The 18,738-nt window shown below is 45.0% G+C and overlaps 1 protein-coding gene across 1 annotated transcript; it reads right to left on the bottom strand.

The window, feature by feature from the left end:
• Nucleotides 1-853: 853 nt before the first annotated feature.
• Nucleotides 854-14,581, bottom strand: LOC141018333 (sine oculis-binding protein homolog). The gene is made up of 7 exons (XM_073493278.1): nt 14,259-14,581; nt 11,259-11,388; nt 10,812-11,006; nt 9,415-9,566; nt 8,098-8,193; nt 5,505-7,433; nt 854-3,249 (listed from the first exon to the last, which is right to left on the bottom strand). Exons 1-6 carry the CDS (start codon nt 14,349-14,351, stop codon nt 5,514-5,516), a joined length of 2,586 nt encoding a protein of 861 aa, XP_073349379.1. The 5' UTR covers nt 14,352-14,581; the 3' UTR covers nt 854-3,249; nt 5,505-5,513.
• Nucleotides 14,582-18,738: the final 4,157 nt, after the last annotated feature.

The following is an 18,738-nucleotide window of genomic DNA, read 5'->3' on the forward strand; positions in this document are numbered from 1 at the left end:
AGGAGTCGGCCATGATGATTACGTATCCCAGGGGACTGTGAGACTCTTCATTAAGAGGAGGCTTTGAAGGGCACCCTGGGTCTTCTTGGTATGACACGGCTGTAACAGTTGGCTAAATTGGGATGTAATGAGAGAATAATGGCAGCGAGATGTGGAGGAACAGCTATCTACTTGGCATTGGATATCGGTCAGCTGGCACTGAGTGAAGTGTTCTGTGTGATCGTATGGGTTTCAGCAGACTGCCTATTGGCCTCTGGGTGCTTTCTTGTCATAAAAAAAAAAAAGGGCAGGTGCAAAGTTACAAAGGCAAACACTGCTCTCTAGTGGGCATACAGTATATAAACATAAAGACGAGAAGGGGCTTTTAAGAGCTTCGGCACTCAAAATACAATCATCGAAGAAAAAAAAACATATGAAGAAATAAAGCACTTTTTTGTGAAAATCTACATATGCATCATCCATAAGTTAATATAACAACAAATAGTATCTGTGAACTAGAAAAACTGAAATCTTACAATGGGACAAAAGTGTTGACGAAGCCTCTAAGTGATCAAATCTCATCAGGTATCCCCCAACAGAGGGAACTGTAATACTGATCGCTGCATACTACAGCATTTGACGGTTGAGTATAATACCACATTTGGTAAAATTACAAGCCTCTCTCTTTTTTCTTCTTTTAGAATCATCTGATCAGAGACAGTGACATTCAAACATCAGGATCAGGATCAGTTAAAGGGACAATTCACCCCAAAATCAAAATATTGTTCCTATTACCTGTAGTGCGACTTATCCACCTAGTTTGCTTTGGTGTGAGCTGCAGAGTTTTGGAGATACCAGCTGTAGAGATGTCAGCCTTCTCTTGTATATAATGGATCTAGATGGTACTTGGCTTGTGGTGCTCAAAGAGCCGAAAAGAAAACATTTTACAAAGTCAACAGCAACTTCTCTCTCTAGAAATCATGACCCAGTTACTCAGGATAATCCACAGACCTTGTTGTGAGTCGTTTCATGTAGGAACTATTTTCCTTATGTAGGAAGAAAGTGTGCAATTACTCATGGAATAGAGGCCAAGCCCCCAGGAGGAGAGCCAGGCTTTGGAGCCAACTTTTGTAGAGGCCAAACAGTACAATCACATCACATGATGCACCCGAGCCCAAAAGGACTTTCATCCATAAGTGTACATTGCAAAAGAGGTGGCTGTAAAATAGTGTATAATTATTTTTGACCATCAAAACCCTTGCGAAATGAGTCATAATTTGAGCTATTCAGTCCAATAAAAATGTGGGAGGTCTAGAAGAGCTGCAAGATTAAATCATTTTTACCTCTATTGAAGTTAGCCGGATGCTAAACCAGAAGTTAGCCAGCTCGGACGCTTTTTGGGCCGCACAACACAGAAGATCCAGGTACTTTTATAGCCGGGGAGTCGAGCAATTTTGGCTTTGTGTGCCACTGTGGGCCCCGTCTCCAACACTGTGCCCGGGTTTTAATGTAACGCCTTTGATAGAGGCTAGAGAACTAAACTCGCTTATGCTATAGCTCAGCATAGGGGGATGTCATTAATGTTTACAAGTCAGCAGCAATGTCTCTTTCCAGAATTCATGACCTGATTACTTCAGATAAACCACAGACCTTGTTGTGAGCATTTTCCTGTAGGGACTATTTTCTTTCAACCGAACTACGACGTATCGACACACAGAGGGAAAAGTCCATCTACTCATGGACCAGAGGCTCGTGCCTGTAACAGCTCAGGATGTAAACATCAATGGCGTCCTCCTTGGCTGATCTGTAACGCTGGTTACCTTGATTAGCTAGCCTCTCTACCATGAGTGACTGCATGCTTCCTTCTGCGTGGTGATACAGAGAGAAAATAGTTCCCACCTGAAACTAGTCATAATAAGGTGTGTGGATTACTTTGAGTAAGCATGTCATGATTTCTGGAAAGTAACATTACTGTTGAGTTTATCAACTGTAATTTTTTGCCGCTTTTGGTGCCATTCAGTTCCACTTTATTCAAGAGAAGGCAGACATCTCTACGGCCGATATCTCCAAAACTCTGCAGTTCACACAAAATCAATCTAGATGGATGAATAGCACTACAGGTAAGAGGAAATATATGTTTGTTTTTGTTTTGGGGCTAACTGTGCCTTTAAACTATCATGTGCCACGAAAGCTGGCACTAATTTGCTATCAAAGCTTTGGCAGATCAGATGAAAGGTGAGGGTCTGTACGTCACACATTTATGGACCAGCGTCATCAGGACGACCTAAGTGTCCACAGACCATCTCAGCTACTGTATATCAGTAGGTTTCCCCTCTTATAATCTATATTGTTTTAGAGGAGGCAGAGGGAGCATCCTTTCCTGTTTTACTGCTCAGTCATTTGTCTTAACAGCCCAGCCAGGCTCTCTTCACACAGGATAAAGTCTTAATCTCAGCAGAATTTCTCTCCTCCCTTGAAGGAAGTGAGCAGGGAATCACAGGCAATCAGTTGTGAGGAACCAAATCTCAGAACCAGTATGTTTCTGTGTACCGTATTTAGATTGGGCGCGAGGTGGAGGGGAAGAGGGTATACTATATTCCTGGCTGTCGGTCAAAAAAATAGAAAAAAAAAAGCTCCTGAAGTCTGAGCCCCCGTCGGCCAGGTAACCCAAAACCTGGAGTGGGGAGTCAGCGTGGGATATGGGGAGAGGAACAATGTGGCTCTTTGTGCAAGCCGGGCAGAGAAAACAAACCGTTTCCCCTGGAAAGAGATCATGTTCAGGCTCCATCTGAGAAGACCACACAAGGCTGATCAGAGCCCTGTCTGCTGTGTACAGCAAGGAGGAGAAGAGGAGGAGGAGGTGGAGGAGGAGGAGGAGGAGGAGGAGGAGGAGGAGGAGGAGCGCATCTGGGCAGCCACACACTCACACACAGACACACTTTAGGGCAATGTCAGACAGGAAGAGAGAAGCACGAGCTGAGATGCTCCATTTCAGGCGCTCACTGAACACAACATCACACACCAGCCAGTAATACTCTTTGGTCCAAGACAAAATGTGTGACTGTGCTGTGTTCTTCCCCCCACGTTGACTTGTGAGAATGTGGCCATCTGGGCTGCTTCCTGGGTTGGCACCCTGCTGGTCTACAGGCAGAGCGACACTCTGATGGGCTGACAGGCTGAGGGACTGGCTGGAGGGTGTTAGCACTGGCGTTGTCCACGAGAGGGCGTGGCACTGATTCTGGCACCGCCATACAGTGTTAAACAGGGAGTCTGTTCATTAGGTGGAGAGAAAAAAACCCAGAAAGAAACAGAAAGAGTGGTGAGATGTTATAGATTCTGGGCTGATTCTGTGTAATTTCCATTTCTAGCATATCTTATATCAACCCCGCCTGCTCTGGACACTCATTCCTTAATCCGCCCTTTCTACATAAACACAGAGAATGAGGCTTTTAGTCATGTCAACACTCAGATAACTGTCGCAGAGGGCACAATCAAACCAAGAACATCTGGCCTCTTTCTCTCTCACACACTAACACAGACTTTCATTGAAGCACACATATTAAACGTAAACAGACGCACACACACACTCGCATCTAAGGGCCAAAACCAGGGTTCTGTACTCCCTCTGTCCCAATGCGTTTTAGTTTCAAACGCTCAGCGAATACCCATGTGGTGGGATCGGATTACATGGGGCTATAAAATATCCCAAATAAAGGCAGGGAAAACTGAGACGCAAAAACGGGCCGTTTCCTGAGGTGAAATCCTCCAGTTGGCCGCTGATTCTGTCAGATTTTATTAAAAAAAAGACTTTTTAGCAGCGGAGACAATAGAACAGGACAGCAATGTTTGGCTTCAGAGCACAGAGGTGGCGAGCTAAAGTCATTCGCATACGGCAGCCAGCTCCCATTACACACAACGCAGGGCCATAAATCCGTCTGCACGACACAAGCAGCATGCTGTGATTTCATATGTATTGGTTACTAAGGGGACGCATGAAACCACAACAAAAACCAAAGAGTAAAGTGGAAACTCATTAAGTCAAAGGGAATCTAACTGAGAACATCTGCGGTATGAGATAAAGGTTTATGTTGTCTTTCTCTATCAGCAGCCATCATTTTTAAACATAATTATTGAGCTGACCTTTGGAGAGGAGAGTGGAGAGAAAAGCAGGCCAGTTGAAATCCAAACCATCTCTCTAATATCAACGGATTAATCTCATGGCATACAGTAAAATGGTAATATGATCTCGTCATGGCGAGATACAAGCGGGTGAGGACGACGGGTGGTGTTACAGCCATTTGGACTCCCAATCAGGCAAGTGAAATCAATAGGCCCTTTGATTGGTCGAAAGTAAGGAGGGATTTTCTGCAGCACTCTAACAACAACATCTGGTTGGCAGTGGACAGCGGCGGTGAGTGAAGAGAAGGAAAAGGACTGAAAGGCGAGAAGAAGAGTGCTAAACTCATACATGGGAGAGACGAGCCGAAGCCAGAACAGGGTGTCATTATGACATGCGTAATCGGAGCGCTCTGGTTCTGCCCCTGTGTGTTCTAGTGAAGCCCCAGAGCTCTATCACAGCTGAGGCCTGGCTCTCATATTCACAGCGCCTTGTAGTCTGCCTGACAATCACCTCTGTCTCTGGAGCGACCTCAGAAAGATGTCTGCACGGACTCCTAGCTCATACTGCAAGAGCAAGACTTTCAGGTCACTTAGTCAACCTCACTTGATCTGTCTCTCTATCTCGGTGTCAGGTGGACAGACCATCCCTTAACCTCAAGGTCACGGTTTTGTCTTAGCAGCAGCCATCTGTCCTTGTCGGGATAATGAACATACAACCTTTTCATACATTGCAAATAGCTCTGGATAAAAGCATCAGCTAATTGTTTAAAATGTAGAAATCTTTCCCTCCCACTAAAACAGACACGCACTCACATATGTTGGCAAAACTGAGCCTACAAAACGGACTGCCATGCAAACAAAGCATTGTGACCGTCAGGTTGTGGTGAAGTGATCGCCTTTCAAAGTGACTCTCACTGCCTGTGCCCTCCACCTCCTTTCCCTGTTGTAACCTAAGAGCCCCGAGGAGTGCCAGGTTACTGGGATTCTCTCTCTTTGGCGCCATGCTGTTTAGTGACCACGCGCATACTGTGAGACCTGTGATTAAGCTCGCCCTGTGTATGTGTGAATGTGTGTGTGCGCACATTTTCCAATCCCTAGTTAAATGGCATTTAAAAATAATTGCTGCTTTTTCATTTAGCCAACACAGAGTACCACATGGGTGGGTTTGCCACACAGAACAATGCAATGGGATTTAGAAAGGGTTGTGCAAATACATTTGGAGTCAGCTTGGTATACTATTAAGTTTATGCTCTGATGCAATAAATCCCACCCATTGGCTGCTTGTGGAATTTCTTCTTTGGAAACAAGGTACCGGTGTTCCCTCCCTTCTGCAGTAACATCAGATAGAAAGTCAGTGAATCCAATGCTATCTATACTTTGCCTCGCCTTGAAATAGAATCTCTCACCTCCATCCTCTACTTATTCTGATCGCGGATTCGTAGGCACCGCCTCTTCAGAGCTGGCTCCATGTCTCCAGCACTGGGCATATTAGCAGGGCTCCGGAGGCTACCCTTGTCCCTGAGTTTGGGCAAGAGCAGCGGGGTGGTAGTTCCACCCGTCTTTGGTGCTGTGGGCAGGGCATAGGCATGGTCCTCATCAGGAACATGGGGGTCCTCTCCTACATCCCCAACTACTGCTAAGGGCTCTTCTGACTGACTGACTGGGCCCTCAACCCGCACTGGACCAACAACAGAGCACTTGTTCTCTTTGATAGACTCCAGCTCACTGAGTGCAGGGTCAGAGGGTGGTGCTGGTATTCTCTGGGGTAAGGAGGAGTCCGGACTGGCAGGTGAGGGGGACATCCCATTTGGACTGTGGTCCTGAGATGTCAGGGCAGAGGGCGTAGCATCGTATGGATGGCTGCTCTCAGTGGGGCTGGGCGGGGTGTTTGAAGGTGGAGTGTGGGAGTCCTGGTGGTGGTACACAGTGTCAGGTGAAGGGCACTGTGGTAGAGGAGGGGTGGGTCTGATGATGTCATGGAGCCCTGATCTGGTACCCTGCCCTGTTCCTGACTCCCCCAACCCTGATAGGTCCACCACTCCATTGGCACTGGGCCCCAGCTTCACTTGGGTCCTTTGAAGAACCCTTTGGATGACTTGTCGCTCTGACTGCTGCTGCTTATAGTCTGTCAGCCCCTCTGACTCTGGGGCTGAGCAGGGGGAGTCGCTGTACTGTGCTCTGGGGGAGGATGATCCACTGTGGGGTGTGGATGTTGGAGAAGGGAATAACCTCTCTTTCTTAACCCAATCTGTGTCCCTTGTATTGGGGTCAGTTGGTGAGGGGAGACCTTGAGTAAAGGTCAGTTTGTTGGCTCCCAATCTGCTGTCCCCTTCTACGATCCCTGGAGATGACAGTCTAGTAGCCCTGGATCTACCCCTGTCTGCCCCCTCTGGTACAGGCTGGATTACACCACTGTGACTTGGAGTTTCTAGGGTTGACTTAGAAGGGACTGGAATGGGGATAGGAATGGGTATGGGGACAGGAAGTGGGACAATGATGGGATAAGGCACCAGGACAGTAGGTTGGGGCAGAAGAGGGCTAAAAGAAGGGATACCATAGTTCATCATGGGGGGCATTGGGACAGGGCCTCTTGGCATCATGTTCATGGGAGGAGAGTGCAGGCCAGGGAAGTAGGCTCCTGGGAAAGGATGCATCAGTCCTGGGGGATTCATGGAAGAGGAGGTTGGGGGCTGCAGGTGAGGAGAGTGAGGAGGTCTGTGGATAGGGCTGGAAGGGGGGCCTGGGTGTCTGGGGGGGTTGGCAAGGGGGCTTTTCAGGCCCTGAGCATGAAGAGGAGGTCTGATGAAGGGCATAGGGATCTGAGGTACCGGCTGGTGTTCCAGAGTGGGACGAGGATGAGGTGGAGGATGAAGGGGAGTAGGGTGAGGTGACACTTCCACAGCAGGGGGATGTGGAGGAGGCTGAATGGGTCTCTCCAGTGTCCTCAGCCCAGAGACAGCCACCCTGGAATTAGAGGCCTCTGAGGGGGAGATGGAGGTGGATTCTGCTGATGCATGGGTTGGCGTAGGGCCTTTAGGGGAAAGGTTTCTATGACGAGCTTCTGCTGCACCGCTGCTGCTGCTCCAGGACTCAGGAGTGAGAAGCTTCTGTCCAGTCACGATGCTGTCCGCCCTCCCCTCCTGGCTGGGTCTGCTCGGGCTGGAGCTGGTGAGAGCAGCACGGGCTTCTCTGTAGAAAACATCCATCTTGTACTGGTTCAGACACTTGGTGCTGCAGAACTGGAGTCGCTCCTCACCAGACCCGAAGTCCAGGTATTCTTTAGTGTGACGGACATGCTTGCACCAATCACATACCTGTGGCACAGGGGAGAGAGACTGTGGGGGGTTATTCAAGTGATGGATCTTAGCTATAAACTTTCAAGGAGAAGTTCACCCAAAAATGAAATTTCAGTCATTATCTACTCACCCCCATGTCGATGGAAAGTCGGGTAAAGTTTCAAATTCCACAAAACATTTCAGGAGCTTCAGAGCAAAACAGCATTGCAGAATTAATTGTGTGTCGAGGGTGTAAATATTGTCTTTTCAAATCAATTTGGGATCTTTGGACTTGGACGTGGATTACACAAGACAAGCTGTATGGAGCCATTTTGTGTGTTTATTTTTTGTTTATTGTTTTTTTTTTTAACAAGCTCCCATCTACATCAGATGTTTGATAAAACTGTGTTTTGCTGTGAAGCTCCAGAAAAAGTTTTGTGGACTCAAAACTTCACCCGACTTCCATGGGTTAGGGTTAGTTACCCTGTAGCCTGAGGGTAAGTAGATAATGACTGAATTTTTGTTTTCGGGGTGAACTGTTCCTTTAACACTTTTGTACAAATATACAGTAATGCGAGATGGGCTGACTTCATCCCAACCTTTTAAGGTGAGAAGACCGCAAGCTACATGAGCATAAAACTGTTTTAATCTTGTAATTTTATAGCATATTCATGATAATACTTTGCATTGGAAAACAAAAGATACATTGATAGTGTCCTCTTACTCTGACATTGCTGTTTATCTTCAGCACCAGTCTGGGCGAGTCCTCTGTGTGAGGGTGCTGAGGGGATCTCTCACCGTGGAGGTCTTCATCTCTGGCCTGACAGGGGAAAACCCACAGACACACATGACATGAACCCCTGTGAGGCAGCTTGTCAGACCTGAGTTCACACTACTTTTGATGGATCCATTCTCCGATTCGTCATGATGCCATACTGGAATCATTCTGTGGTCATTAAACCAAATTTGAGCTTCTCATATAACAAGTGCAAAAAATAGCTTCAAATGAATTGCCTTGTCATCAAGGTTAGAAGCAGTTTAAACGTCAAGCGTGGCACCAAAGCCTAAAGGTCAGTACAACAAAGGGAAATCACTAGTGTTGTGAAACAGATACAACTCTACAACTGAGCAGAGAGATAATGCAGGTGATGTATTGTCATATTATTAATGGCCTTGCCAGTATTAATATAGGAAATTCCTCGATTCATGTAAGCTGATCTGCTGTGGATCTGAGTGCTCCCCCTTCTCTGTGACCCATTGAGTCGTGTTGAGTTACGAAACATGAGGCAGCTGAAGGTAAGGTATGCACTGAAAGTGGACACCTCGCCCCAGGCCTCCTGGCTTTCCTCTCAGACAAGCAGCGACAAGCCAACGGCAATGCTTTCTTCCCCGCCTACGAAAAACTAGAGGGCTTGTTGCACACAGTCTGTTCAGCCCTCCTTTTTGTCTCCGTTGTCTTGTGAATATACCTACCACAGTATAAACAACAGTGAGGGTGAAAGGGGATACAGCTGCCTGTCACACCGCACCTCTAAAGAGGGTATATCCATGTCGTAATGGAAGGTGAAAAATCATGGCAATGTGCATCGGAGCGGTTCACCAGAGTTGCAGCTTTCCTGTCCTGCAGACCAAAGCCACTTAATGGCCGGCCCCTCCTCCATTAACGAGAAACTGATACTAAGTGTCCTCTACAAACTTTGACCTCCCACCCACCATTCCTATACTGGCTTCTCCATAATAACCAGAAAGCGTGTTCTCAGAGATCACCCCTTTCTAAATTCCTGTAAATTAATCTGTTAGTTATGACCTCATAAGTATCTGTTTCAGAAGGTCTGTTTACCTGACAGAAACCACCTGATGCTTGCTTCTCCTGTGTACGGAGAGTGACACAGATGGCACAAACTGTCCATAAACAGAGCCTCTATGTGTGTGTGCAATCTACTGAATGCTCACCAAAGAAGGGAGAAGCCGTAACTAAATGTTTATGACTGCCCACAGTGATGCTGATATGCCTTGTATACATATTTCCTTTACCACTTACCTTATTGCGTTTGAAGTAGGCCCGTCTGCAGGCGGCAAAACACTTCTCACTGCAGAAGCTCTTTAGCTCTGAACCCATACACAGGGAGTAGCGTTTCACCCCTTCCTTCTGGCACCAAACACACACTATCTGCACATTCTGTACATCTTCCACTGTGGGAGAAAAGCAGAAAAAAAAGTTAAAGAGTGCAGCTTTGCTAAAGCAACTCAGTCCCAAAAGAAGTTTGTGTGGCTGTGGGGTTTAGAGGATCTTTTGAAGAGTGTTGGTATTGATTTCGGAGGATTTCAACAGTGATATTAGAAGTCTTTACCTCTCAATATCTGTGAAGAGCTTAAGCTAAGTTCTGTGGACCAATAGTTATTCAATCTCACTGGAACTCAGGTGACACGATCGAGTTGTGCTATGTGCAATTATCTATGTCAGTATCTTAGTATGTACCTTAGTGTGAATTAATAAAAGAAGTCTTGGGGCAATTTTCTCTTTCACAGGGTCTACAGAGCCCGCTGGTTCTAGGGTTAGGGTTATCAGCACCACTACTTTGTGCACTTTCCCACAAAATTAGCTCTGGTTTCAAGATTTTTGGAGCCTTGGTGCTATCTAGCAAACCAGCCCACACTCCCACCAGTTTTGAGTGCAACCATTGTAACCATGGATGTGTCATTAACCCGTTAAAGTCTGTTATTGCTTCCTTAACAGCACTTAAAATATCAGCTGAACAATGCATTTGTATCATATGTAATCATCTTTGTCTACCCTTGAGGAAAGATAAATATGTGAACTCAAAAGTTTTGATTTTAACATGTGTAGCCACATGTTTTGGCAGTTTTCACAGCAAGTTTAGTGTTTCTACATCCAACAGAAAAAAATCTGTGGGGCTTTTCATTGACATACTAAATATAGCTGTTAGTCATTAGTTACACAATGAGCACCATCCTGGAGAACATGATACGACCACCTCGGTTCAAACTTCAGGTCAAACTAAACCAACTATTTTTTGGTTCCACCTGCAAACCAGCAGACCCATATACAGGACTACAGAGTCAAAACAACAGAAAATAAGTTACTTTACAAATACCCATGGACTGCACAGTATATCAAGCTAAACTTATAGAGCATCAACGTAAACTTGTTGAATGAACTATTGCTTTAGCAGCATGAATCACTGGAAGGACAATAAACCAAACAAAAATGACTGTTTACATGTCTTTTCTGAATGTTCAGGGGCCATAACAAAACTTCTGAAATCTATAATTGCTCCATCCACATAGCTGACCCTGCACTCTGACTTCTCCCATATAAACACAACACAAGTCATGCATTATGTGTGCATGTGTGAATCTGGGGGCAGCGCTGCTATAAGCTAAAATCTCTTCATGTGTAGTCCCGTGGCCCACTACCTGCTGATGGCTTTATCAGGGGGACAATGACCGGGGCACCCTTGTGCTCTTTCGGGGTGGTCAGGGATAAACTTGTTGAGGAAGAGGAGGGTGAGGAGGAGGGGACACCGGAGGACTCTCTCTCTCCGCTCTTCATGGCGAGGACCGAGTGACTGACTTTGGCGTCCAGGCTCTTGGGTTTTGGCAATGAGTTTTCTGAAAGACACAAACAAACTATGATGCAAATGACCCGGAGTTTTCATGTAACACAATAGCATAACAGTGTCAGCACTGACACTGTTATAACTCTTGCATCAATGCCAAACGTACTCAGAAACAATAGATGTATCTGAATGAATGAAACGTGAGAAGAGTGTGTCTAGCACATTCGATCAGTGACTCAATGTCTGCACAACAACCTGCAGAACCTGTTAGTGTAAACTCAAGAGCTCCGACACTTCCCCTCACCTTTTAGCACCGACACATGCTGACGCCTCTCTCTGTAGTTTCTGATCTCGTTGGCCTCCGACTCTCTGAGATCCACCTTGTCGTAGCCGTACCATCCCAGCAGCTCGTTCATGGTGCTCTCTGCGAACGTCTGCACGAGAAAAGGCGGAGAGCAAATCACTAATTAACCTTCCATGTAAAGGGATAGGGTAACTGAGCCACGGCCTGCCTGCAAATGGGAAATTGTGAGCGTACATGTTCGGGGTTGTTAGTGGAACTTTTTATCCTATGTTAAACATAATCAGACCTCCCTACTCTGAATCAATGCGAAGGATTCTTTCTCAGCCCCAGCCCCAGTCGGAGAAATGAATACGGGCACAGTGGAGTACAGTATGACGCTTTTTCCATGATGTGTTCAAGTTGTTTACTCTTGCTAAATCTGAGACGGAAAGGTTTAAAACCTAACACCAGTGTGAAATCTATGAATCATCCTTTGTTTATCTCTTTTAATTGGAAAAAAGAGGGAGAAAAGAAAACTGTTCTCCACAGATGGGATGTGTGGTCCCTTCTTTTTTTTTTATTACGACCAGATGAAAAAAAAAAAAAAAAGCACAAAGGTCTCTCTCTTTATCCACCCACCTCTCTCTCTCTCTCTCTCTCCCTCTCTGTGGCTTTGGGAGAACCGGATTGGAGGAGAAACCTGATCCGGAACGGGCAGAAATCAGAGCGGGACACCCTACACCACAGCGAGGTCCCACGGTTCTCGGAAATGCCCCACTCCTCTCCCCTCTTCTCTCTCCACTGTCCACCACTCTCTCTCTCTCTCTCTCTCGCTCGCTCTCTTTCCCCCTGTCCCTCCCCTTGTCTCTCTTCCTCTCCTCTGCCCTCCCTCACCTCCCATCTTCACCATCCTCCCCTCCACTCCAGCACCTTCTAGGCCTGACACCCGACACAGCGCTGCCTCTCAGGTTTCACCCTTTTCCAGCATAGCCAGCCTGCTGTGGTGGTGTTGTAGTGCTGTAGTACTGACTGCACATTCTTTCCCCTGCTTTCCTCACTCCGACCTCTGCTCTGCACTAGGGCCTCCAAGAAATGGATCTCTCCCTTGCTTGCTCACTTTCTGCTGTGTATGTGTGTGCGTCTGGGAGAGTGTGTGGGTGAGTGGTATCATATCCAGCTAAATATGCCTAACGATGATTAAAGTTAAGTATCCGGTGTCTGGTGCTGCGCTCGGGGCTGACGTGGAGGGAGTAGGTCCGAATGTGGTGTTGAAACAGATGTATTACAGAGACAACACTCGGCTGGACCTCAGCTGAGCTAGAAAATCTGTTCCCCTGCCTGCCTGCCTTCCTGTCTGTCTTTTTTTCTCTCGGTGTCTTTCTTTTGCCCTTTCATCATTTGACTCATTTTAAAGGTGCAACCTTCACCCAAAACGGGCCATAAAGGAATTCAACATTAAAGGGGCATTATGTAGTTTTGAAGAGGAAATTAAAACCCTGAATTTTAATAGTAACGACATTAATGAGGTAATAACATAAACCAAAAAATATGTATTTTTTTCCATAAGTGAATAAACAAGCTGTTCTCAGAGGAAAATAGTCCGCAGAACACTGTTTGAAGCTAGAAAGGTGGCAGGGTCCGCCACATGTAAACAAAGCAAAATTGTGTTGTCCTTTATGGTCAGTTTGTTTGTTCAGTTTATTCAGTCATGTAAGTTTTCTTCCCCGCTGCTCTGCTTTAAACGTGCACATCCCCAGGACCGCTTCATATCACGTCTAACTTTGCAGGAGGGCTACACTAATGGCAACTCTCCTGTCTCGTTTAGTCTCTCTGTTTTCTTGTTAACGAAAGACGTGCAGCTTTTTTTTTTTATTTCACCCACCCCTCCACTTCCCACAATGTTGTTTTTGTTTCCTTTTGGCAGTTCAGACAAACATCTGCTTTGTGAGAGTGACAAGCCATATCCCAAACCGCAGAGAGAGTTGCAGCCAAAGGCAACAAACCGGGGCCGACCCTGAGATCCAGCCCAGGCCGGGCTCACATCAAGCGGGGATTGCGTTTCACATGTTTTGATTAAAATTAGTTAAGTTGTAACACTACACCTCCCCTGGATATCAAGCGCTCACAATCCAAACCACTTACACAAAAAGACCACATTTCCTCTCTCTCACGAAAAGGCCAGAATCTCCTCCTCCCCCGTAAAAACTGCTTGTCTTTTTAGATTTCTGAGCTGCTGCTTGAAGGAGGTTCAGATATCCCTTACGACCGCAGTCAACGCTCTCAGATAGCCTGTGTCCAAACCCAAACAAAGCAGACAATCCATGGATTAGTTTCCATGCAGTAACGGCTCATAATGGTGGGAGGGAGTCATGTCTGTTACTGTGATTTCACTTAGTATTGCCTTTTAAAAATCAAGCAACGGAGGGGAGTTTTTCTTTTTCATCCTTTAATTAAAATCCTGTGATAGAGCTTTAGTGTTTGAGTGTGAGGCTGAGGTGGGCTATTTACGGGATATAAATACCCTCTCTTCTTCTTTTGGAAGGCGTGAGGGCAAGCCTCTGTGGTGGAGCAAGTGTGCGCACCGAGAGAGAGCGGGGAAGAAGTGACGCACATCTGGATCTCCGCTGGACATTAGCGTCCGGCCACAGCTGGCCTGACATGGCGTCACAAGAAGGCGAAGGCCAACCTACTCTTCCTCACTGCAAACATGTAGCCTATAATTAAAACGTCCTGTGACAATGTGCGTCACATTTTGAGTTTATATTTATATCTTAAAAAAAAACAAAAACTTTTACATTTTAATTTGTTGTGCAAACTTTTTTTTTTTTAATCTAAAACTTAATAAATATTTAACAAAAGTGTGTAATTGTTTGTATAAAAGACACAAGCAGAGCATTCATTCACAACAAACAGTGTGTGATTATTCGCAGCATTGATTTGTGCGCAGTTGACTCGCAGCAGGGAGACTTCGTGTGCGTAAAGAAGTTCACTCGGTCAATAATAAAAGAGACAAACTCTCACCTTCATCTCCTGGTTGATCTCCCTCTTTACGGGGTGCGCAGGTTTCCTGCTGCGTTTATTTTCCGGTGGTCTCCCTTTCTCCATCTCTGGCATAGTCCTGGTTCTGGCTGGATCCGATCCGGATCAGTGTCGCCGCGCGTCAAGCTGGAGGTGTTTGTGTTTTTATTAGCGGAGTCGCTCCGAGTGAAAGCTGTCACTCCCGGTGACAGCGGCTGTCATTCCCGGCCGTCTGAGTCCCTCATCTGGGGCTTCACACCATACGAGTCCACTGAACACGCGTGCGCTCCAGGCTGGAGGCTCCGCCGCCGAACAATCACCGCTCTCTCCCCTCCGACACCGTCAACACCTGGCGGCGACGACAACACAGCTTCCGGTGGGGACCTTCAAAGTAAAGTAGCGTGTTTTTAGAATACAAACTTCGCAAAAACAATAATCAACAACTTATGTAGTTGTTGTTTGTGTTTATTTGTTGTTTTACTGATTATTCTGAATATTTGCCTTATCTAGATCATATTTTTTAAAGTATTTCCGTTTGTTCTACATATTTGTTAAGTTTAATTATCTGCTTATTTAATTATTTACATATTTTGTGTAACTACTAGTTTGTTTGTTGTTGAGTTCATACATAGGGCCGGCTCCATTTTCTGTTTACCAGAGCATGAGAGGGATGCAGGAATTCACGATCCTTTGTTCTTGTGTTTGCTTGCTTGAATTTGAAGAACTAAACATAAGAAACTTTGACACTTTGCATGGATTTTGCCTGCGTTTATTATATAGCCATGGAGGGGCAGTGGCCCCTTGGTTGTAAGTTTGACTCTAAAGTTGATATTTATATTTTTGGATGAATGACCACTTAACTTAATTATGTCTTAAAGGTGCAACTTGATGGGTTGCACCTTCCCAACTCGGCAAAAACTGATGCTTTGGGATGGCAGCCGACCCGTCCCGTCAGTTTTTGAGGAGTTGGGAATGAGACTCAAAAATCAACTTTTCTTATAAATAGCACCTTTAAAACCAAATAGAAATGCTTTAATGATTTGAAGATTTGTGCTCAATTTATATCTTAAAACCTTTCGAAATGATAAATTTGTTGGTGTGAGCCATTTTTTTCCTTTCAACAATCCCAAATGAACTCCACTTTGATATAAATAGCATTCTCTGTTGCCACAAACCTGAGAAAAACTATCCACTATCACGTCCCTGATCACAACTTAACTGAATTTACTCATTTCTAGACGAATGTTTAAGCAGTTATGAAAGAGAGTGAAACAAACAAGTAGGCCTGTTGCTTAAAAACAATCCCTCTAGCCACATTAATACTGTAATCTACACATAAAAAAAAAATAAAAGAGGGCAAATGTAGCTAAACTTCTCTGCTCTGTAATGCCTAACATTTCCGCTGTTATTGTGAAAGCAAATTCATCTCGCTTCCTGTCTCATTCGTGCTCTTCCTGTGCAGCTTGACAATGCCCTCTCCAGTTAGGGAGGGGAAGGGAAGGGAAGGGAGGGCCCTCTCAGTTGATGTAACCCAACACCTGGCGCCCACCCCTCCCAAATCTCAACAGATACATTTCATAAGGAATGCAAAGACTGTGTTTTATCTGCGGGGACACAGCACAAACACTGTACAAATACTCTTGTCCTAAAATAAAGAGATGAAAAGAGCGCGGTGAGTTAAATGATACCATGGCAGAATGCATGGGGCTTTCTCAAATGGCATCTGTTTGATCAGTGCCTGTGTGTCTGTCTGTGTGTGTGTCACATTGTGTGTGTGTGTACTGCACATAAAAACACCTGAAATGTCCACGTTTGGCCCCTGAGCTTCCCTTTGCCTGAGGAAAAGTACCACATGCCTGCGGGGATTCACATGTGTGGGTGATGTGTTTGAACATAAACATTCGTCCCATGTTATTCTTGATGGTAAAGGCCGGAGGCTTTATTACAGTATCATGTTTCCACGCTGGTGATGGAAGGATGGAGACAGTCCAGTTGCATCGAGCAACATAAACAAACCTCAATGTTATTTCAGACAAGTTGGACAACTTTATTTTACTGCTATTTTACTTTTTACTGCTAAGTATATATAGTTTTTATATAAGTTTTAACTAGCATCAGGTTCATAACCCCACTGTGTGGAATTTAGGATATAAAGTTAAATAAATATGGAGGGAAACTGGGCTTAATTGTCTCTACTGCATCCTTAAAGGTACAATATGTAAGAATTGGCCACCCATCAAATTCAAACTCCATACAAACGAAGGCTGCTAACTGCTGCTAACTCTAGCTCCCGTTACTTAGCTCATGTAGCAATGCAGCTAGCAATCTGGACAGTGAACTTGGAACACCAGGGGAGAGTTGTAGTTGTTAGCACAGCGAGCTAAGTAGCTTTGGACCGCCAGGAGGACGGGGGGTTAGCTTGTTAGCATGCCAACTTCAGTTGATATCTCTACAACACACTTAGATGTCTTTCACATAATATAAGAACTTGTGTTTCTTCACATTCTGTTGATAATTTTTGTTAATTTTTGTGTGTTTTAAACTAAAACTCTGATGTAACACACCTTTAAATGTCGCTTTCGTGGAACTTTCACTAAACCACACGCAGAGAGACAGTCAGGTAGACAGACAGGCTGGAACAGGAGGCCTGTTTCAGAACCTCTCTCCTCCCTGTCTCCAGCCGTCCTCGGTCTGCTCTGGTTGGAGGAATCCAGGGACCGCGCTCGTGTAAACAGAAACCTGATCCAGTGCGCAGGGCTTGGGTTTCGGCCCCTCGTACACCCGCTGATGATACCCGATCCGGCCCGGCTTTGGGAACAGGGCTTATCTGATGCCTCACAAAAGGCCCCTCTCTCCGGCTCTCCATAACAGCGCACATCTGGTGCCTCTGCAGGGAGCACTGTCCCTGCTTTGGGTTCCTCTGGGGGGGTGAGAGTGGGGATAAGACTCAGAAATCCACTTACACAAATGATTGACTATTTATAGGTCTAAAGTTACAATCCCCCAACATCTGGACTGAATGATAAAATTGGCCACTTTGTCTATCATTATTTGCATTATTGTCCACAGAGTGAACATACCCTGTCAATTTAAACGATGACTGAATATGTTGTAGTCTGAGCAAACAGTATGATCTCCTGTGGTTTACAGTTATGTGTTTTCTCCATTAGGGGGCAATGTCCACCCATTGATTTTGAATAGTTGTGCCAATGAATATAGCCCGGTGTTTTCCCTGTATCAAATTACATGCAGATACAGTCATGATGAAGGCAGCTGTGTTTCTGGTCCAGTGATTAAATGAATTGAGCCGGAGCGTAAAAAACAATTTTAACTGCAAATGCATTTACATTTTACAACAATATCTTTGACACTTCAACCCATAAAACACCAAAAATAAACTACATAAACTTAAATCAGAACATAACCACAATAAACTCTGTTGCAAGTTAAAGGTGCAAAAAATGAAAAGGGCACCCTTAATCACATTTTCTTGCACACTGGGTCACAGTAGAGGGCACTTTGTGGCATTTATCCCCCACCACCGCCACCACCAGCCTGCAGCCCCTCCCTCATGTTGGGCTTATCTGTTTATTTATGTATATTTGTTTCTTATCTTATCTTTCTTCTAACATGTAGGTTGTCCTTGAATGTTTAGGTCTACTAACTGGAGCTTTAGCATGACTGAATTATAATGTCTACACCACACAAACTACATCAGTTACAAAATTTACACACAGTTACTGCCAGGTTACAAATGTTGTGTAGCTATCTGACTCAGCAGACAAAACCAAGGTTCACGTTAATTTGCTATATGACTGATTTGAAGAGTAAGATGAGCCTAATAGCTAAGAACTGGAAACAGAGCAGGCATGCCCAAAAGTTTCTTACTTGGAGGGCAAAACTGAGTTTCCTTAATCGACTGGCTTACTGTGCAGTGTCTCAAAGAAATATAAAAGCATAAACATTAGCCTTCTATAACTTTTGAAAATATAACGTTTTATTTTTTTCACTTGGTGGGCCAAATTTTTGAGCCGTAGACCTCACTTTGGGCAGCCCAGGAATAGAGCGAACTGAAACTTGACAAATTACCTTTAATAATAATGTTAATTTTTTACAAAAATAATACAATATAGGCTACAAATCATGACTACTAATAACGTCCGACTTAATGTTAAACTCTCTTAATGTTTGAGTCTCAGCGCCTTGGGATTGGGGGTTGGGTCGGCCGCCATCCCATGAGTAGGCTAAATAGAGTGCTGTAGCGATGACACGCGTTTTGTTAAACAAGATGATCTTCACAGATGAGCGTAGAAAGCGTAAATTAAATCTCTACAAGTAAAAAACTAATGAACAGACTACATTGCAGTCGCATGACTTAAACGTCACTTCTACACAATTACTATAAAGGTTTTCTGTAAACTGAACGATCAACAAGTTGTAAAGTTAGAGTTAGAATAACTTGCAACTAAAGTCAGCCTGTAAA

This window comes from Pagrus major, chromosome 22 (genome assembly GCF_040436345.1).
Source record: "Pagrus major chromosome 22, Pma_NU_1.0".
In the NCBI taxonomy this organism is placed as follows: Eukaryota; Metazoa; Chordata; class Actinopteri; order Spariformes; family Sparidae; genus Pagrus; species Pagrus major.

What these genes read in the sequence shown, in the direction of transcription:
- LOC141018333 (XM_073493278.1), bottom strand. Translation starts at nt 14,351, where the DNA reads ATGCCAGAGATGGAGAAAGGGAGACCACCGGAAAATAAACGCAGCAGG. An exon ending in CCTGATAAAGCCATCAGCAG is followed by an intron (nt 9,567 to 10,811) that starts GTAGTGGGCCAC and finishes TTTCTCCCACAG; the next exon opens with TGGAAGATGTACAGAATGTG. An exon ending in AGATAAACAGCAATGTCAGA is followed by an intron (nt 7,434 to 8,097) that starts GTAAGAGGACAC and finishes AACCCCCCACAG; the next exon opens with TCTCTCTCCCCTGTGCCACA.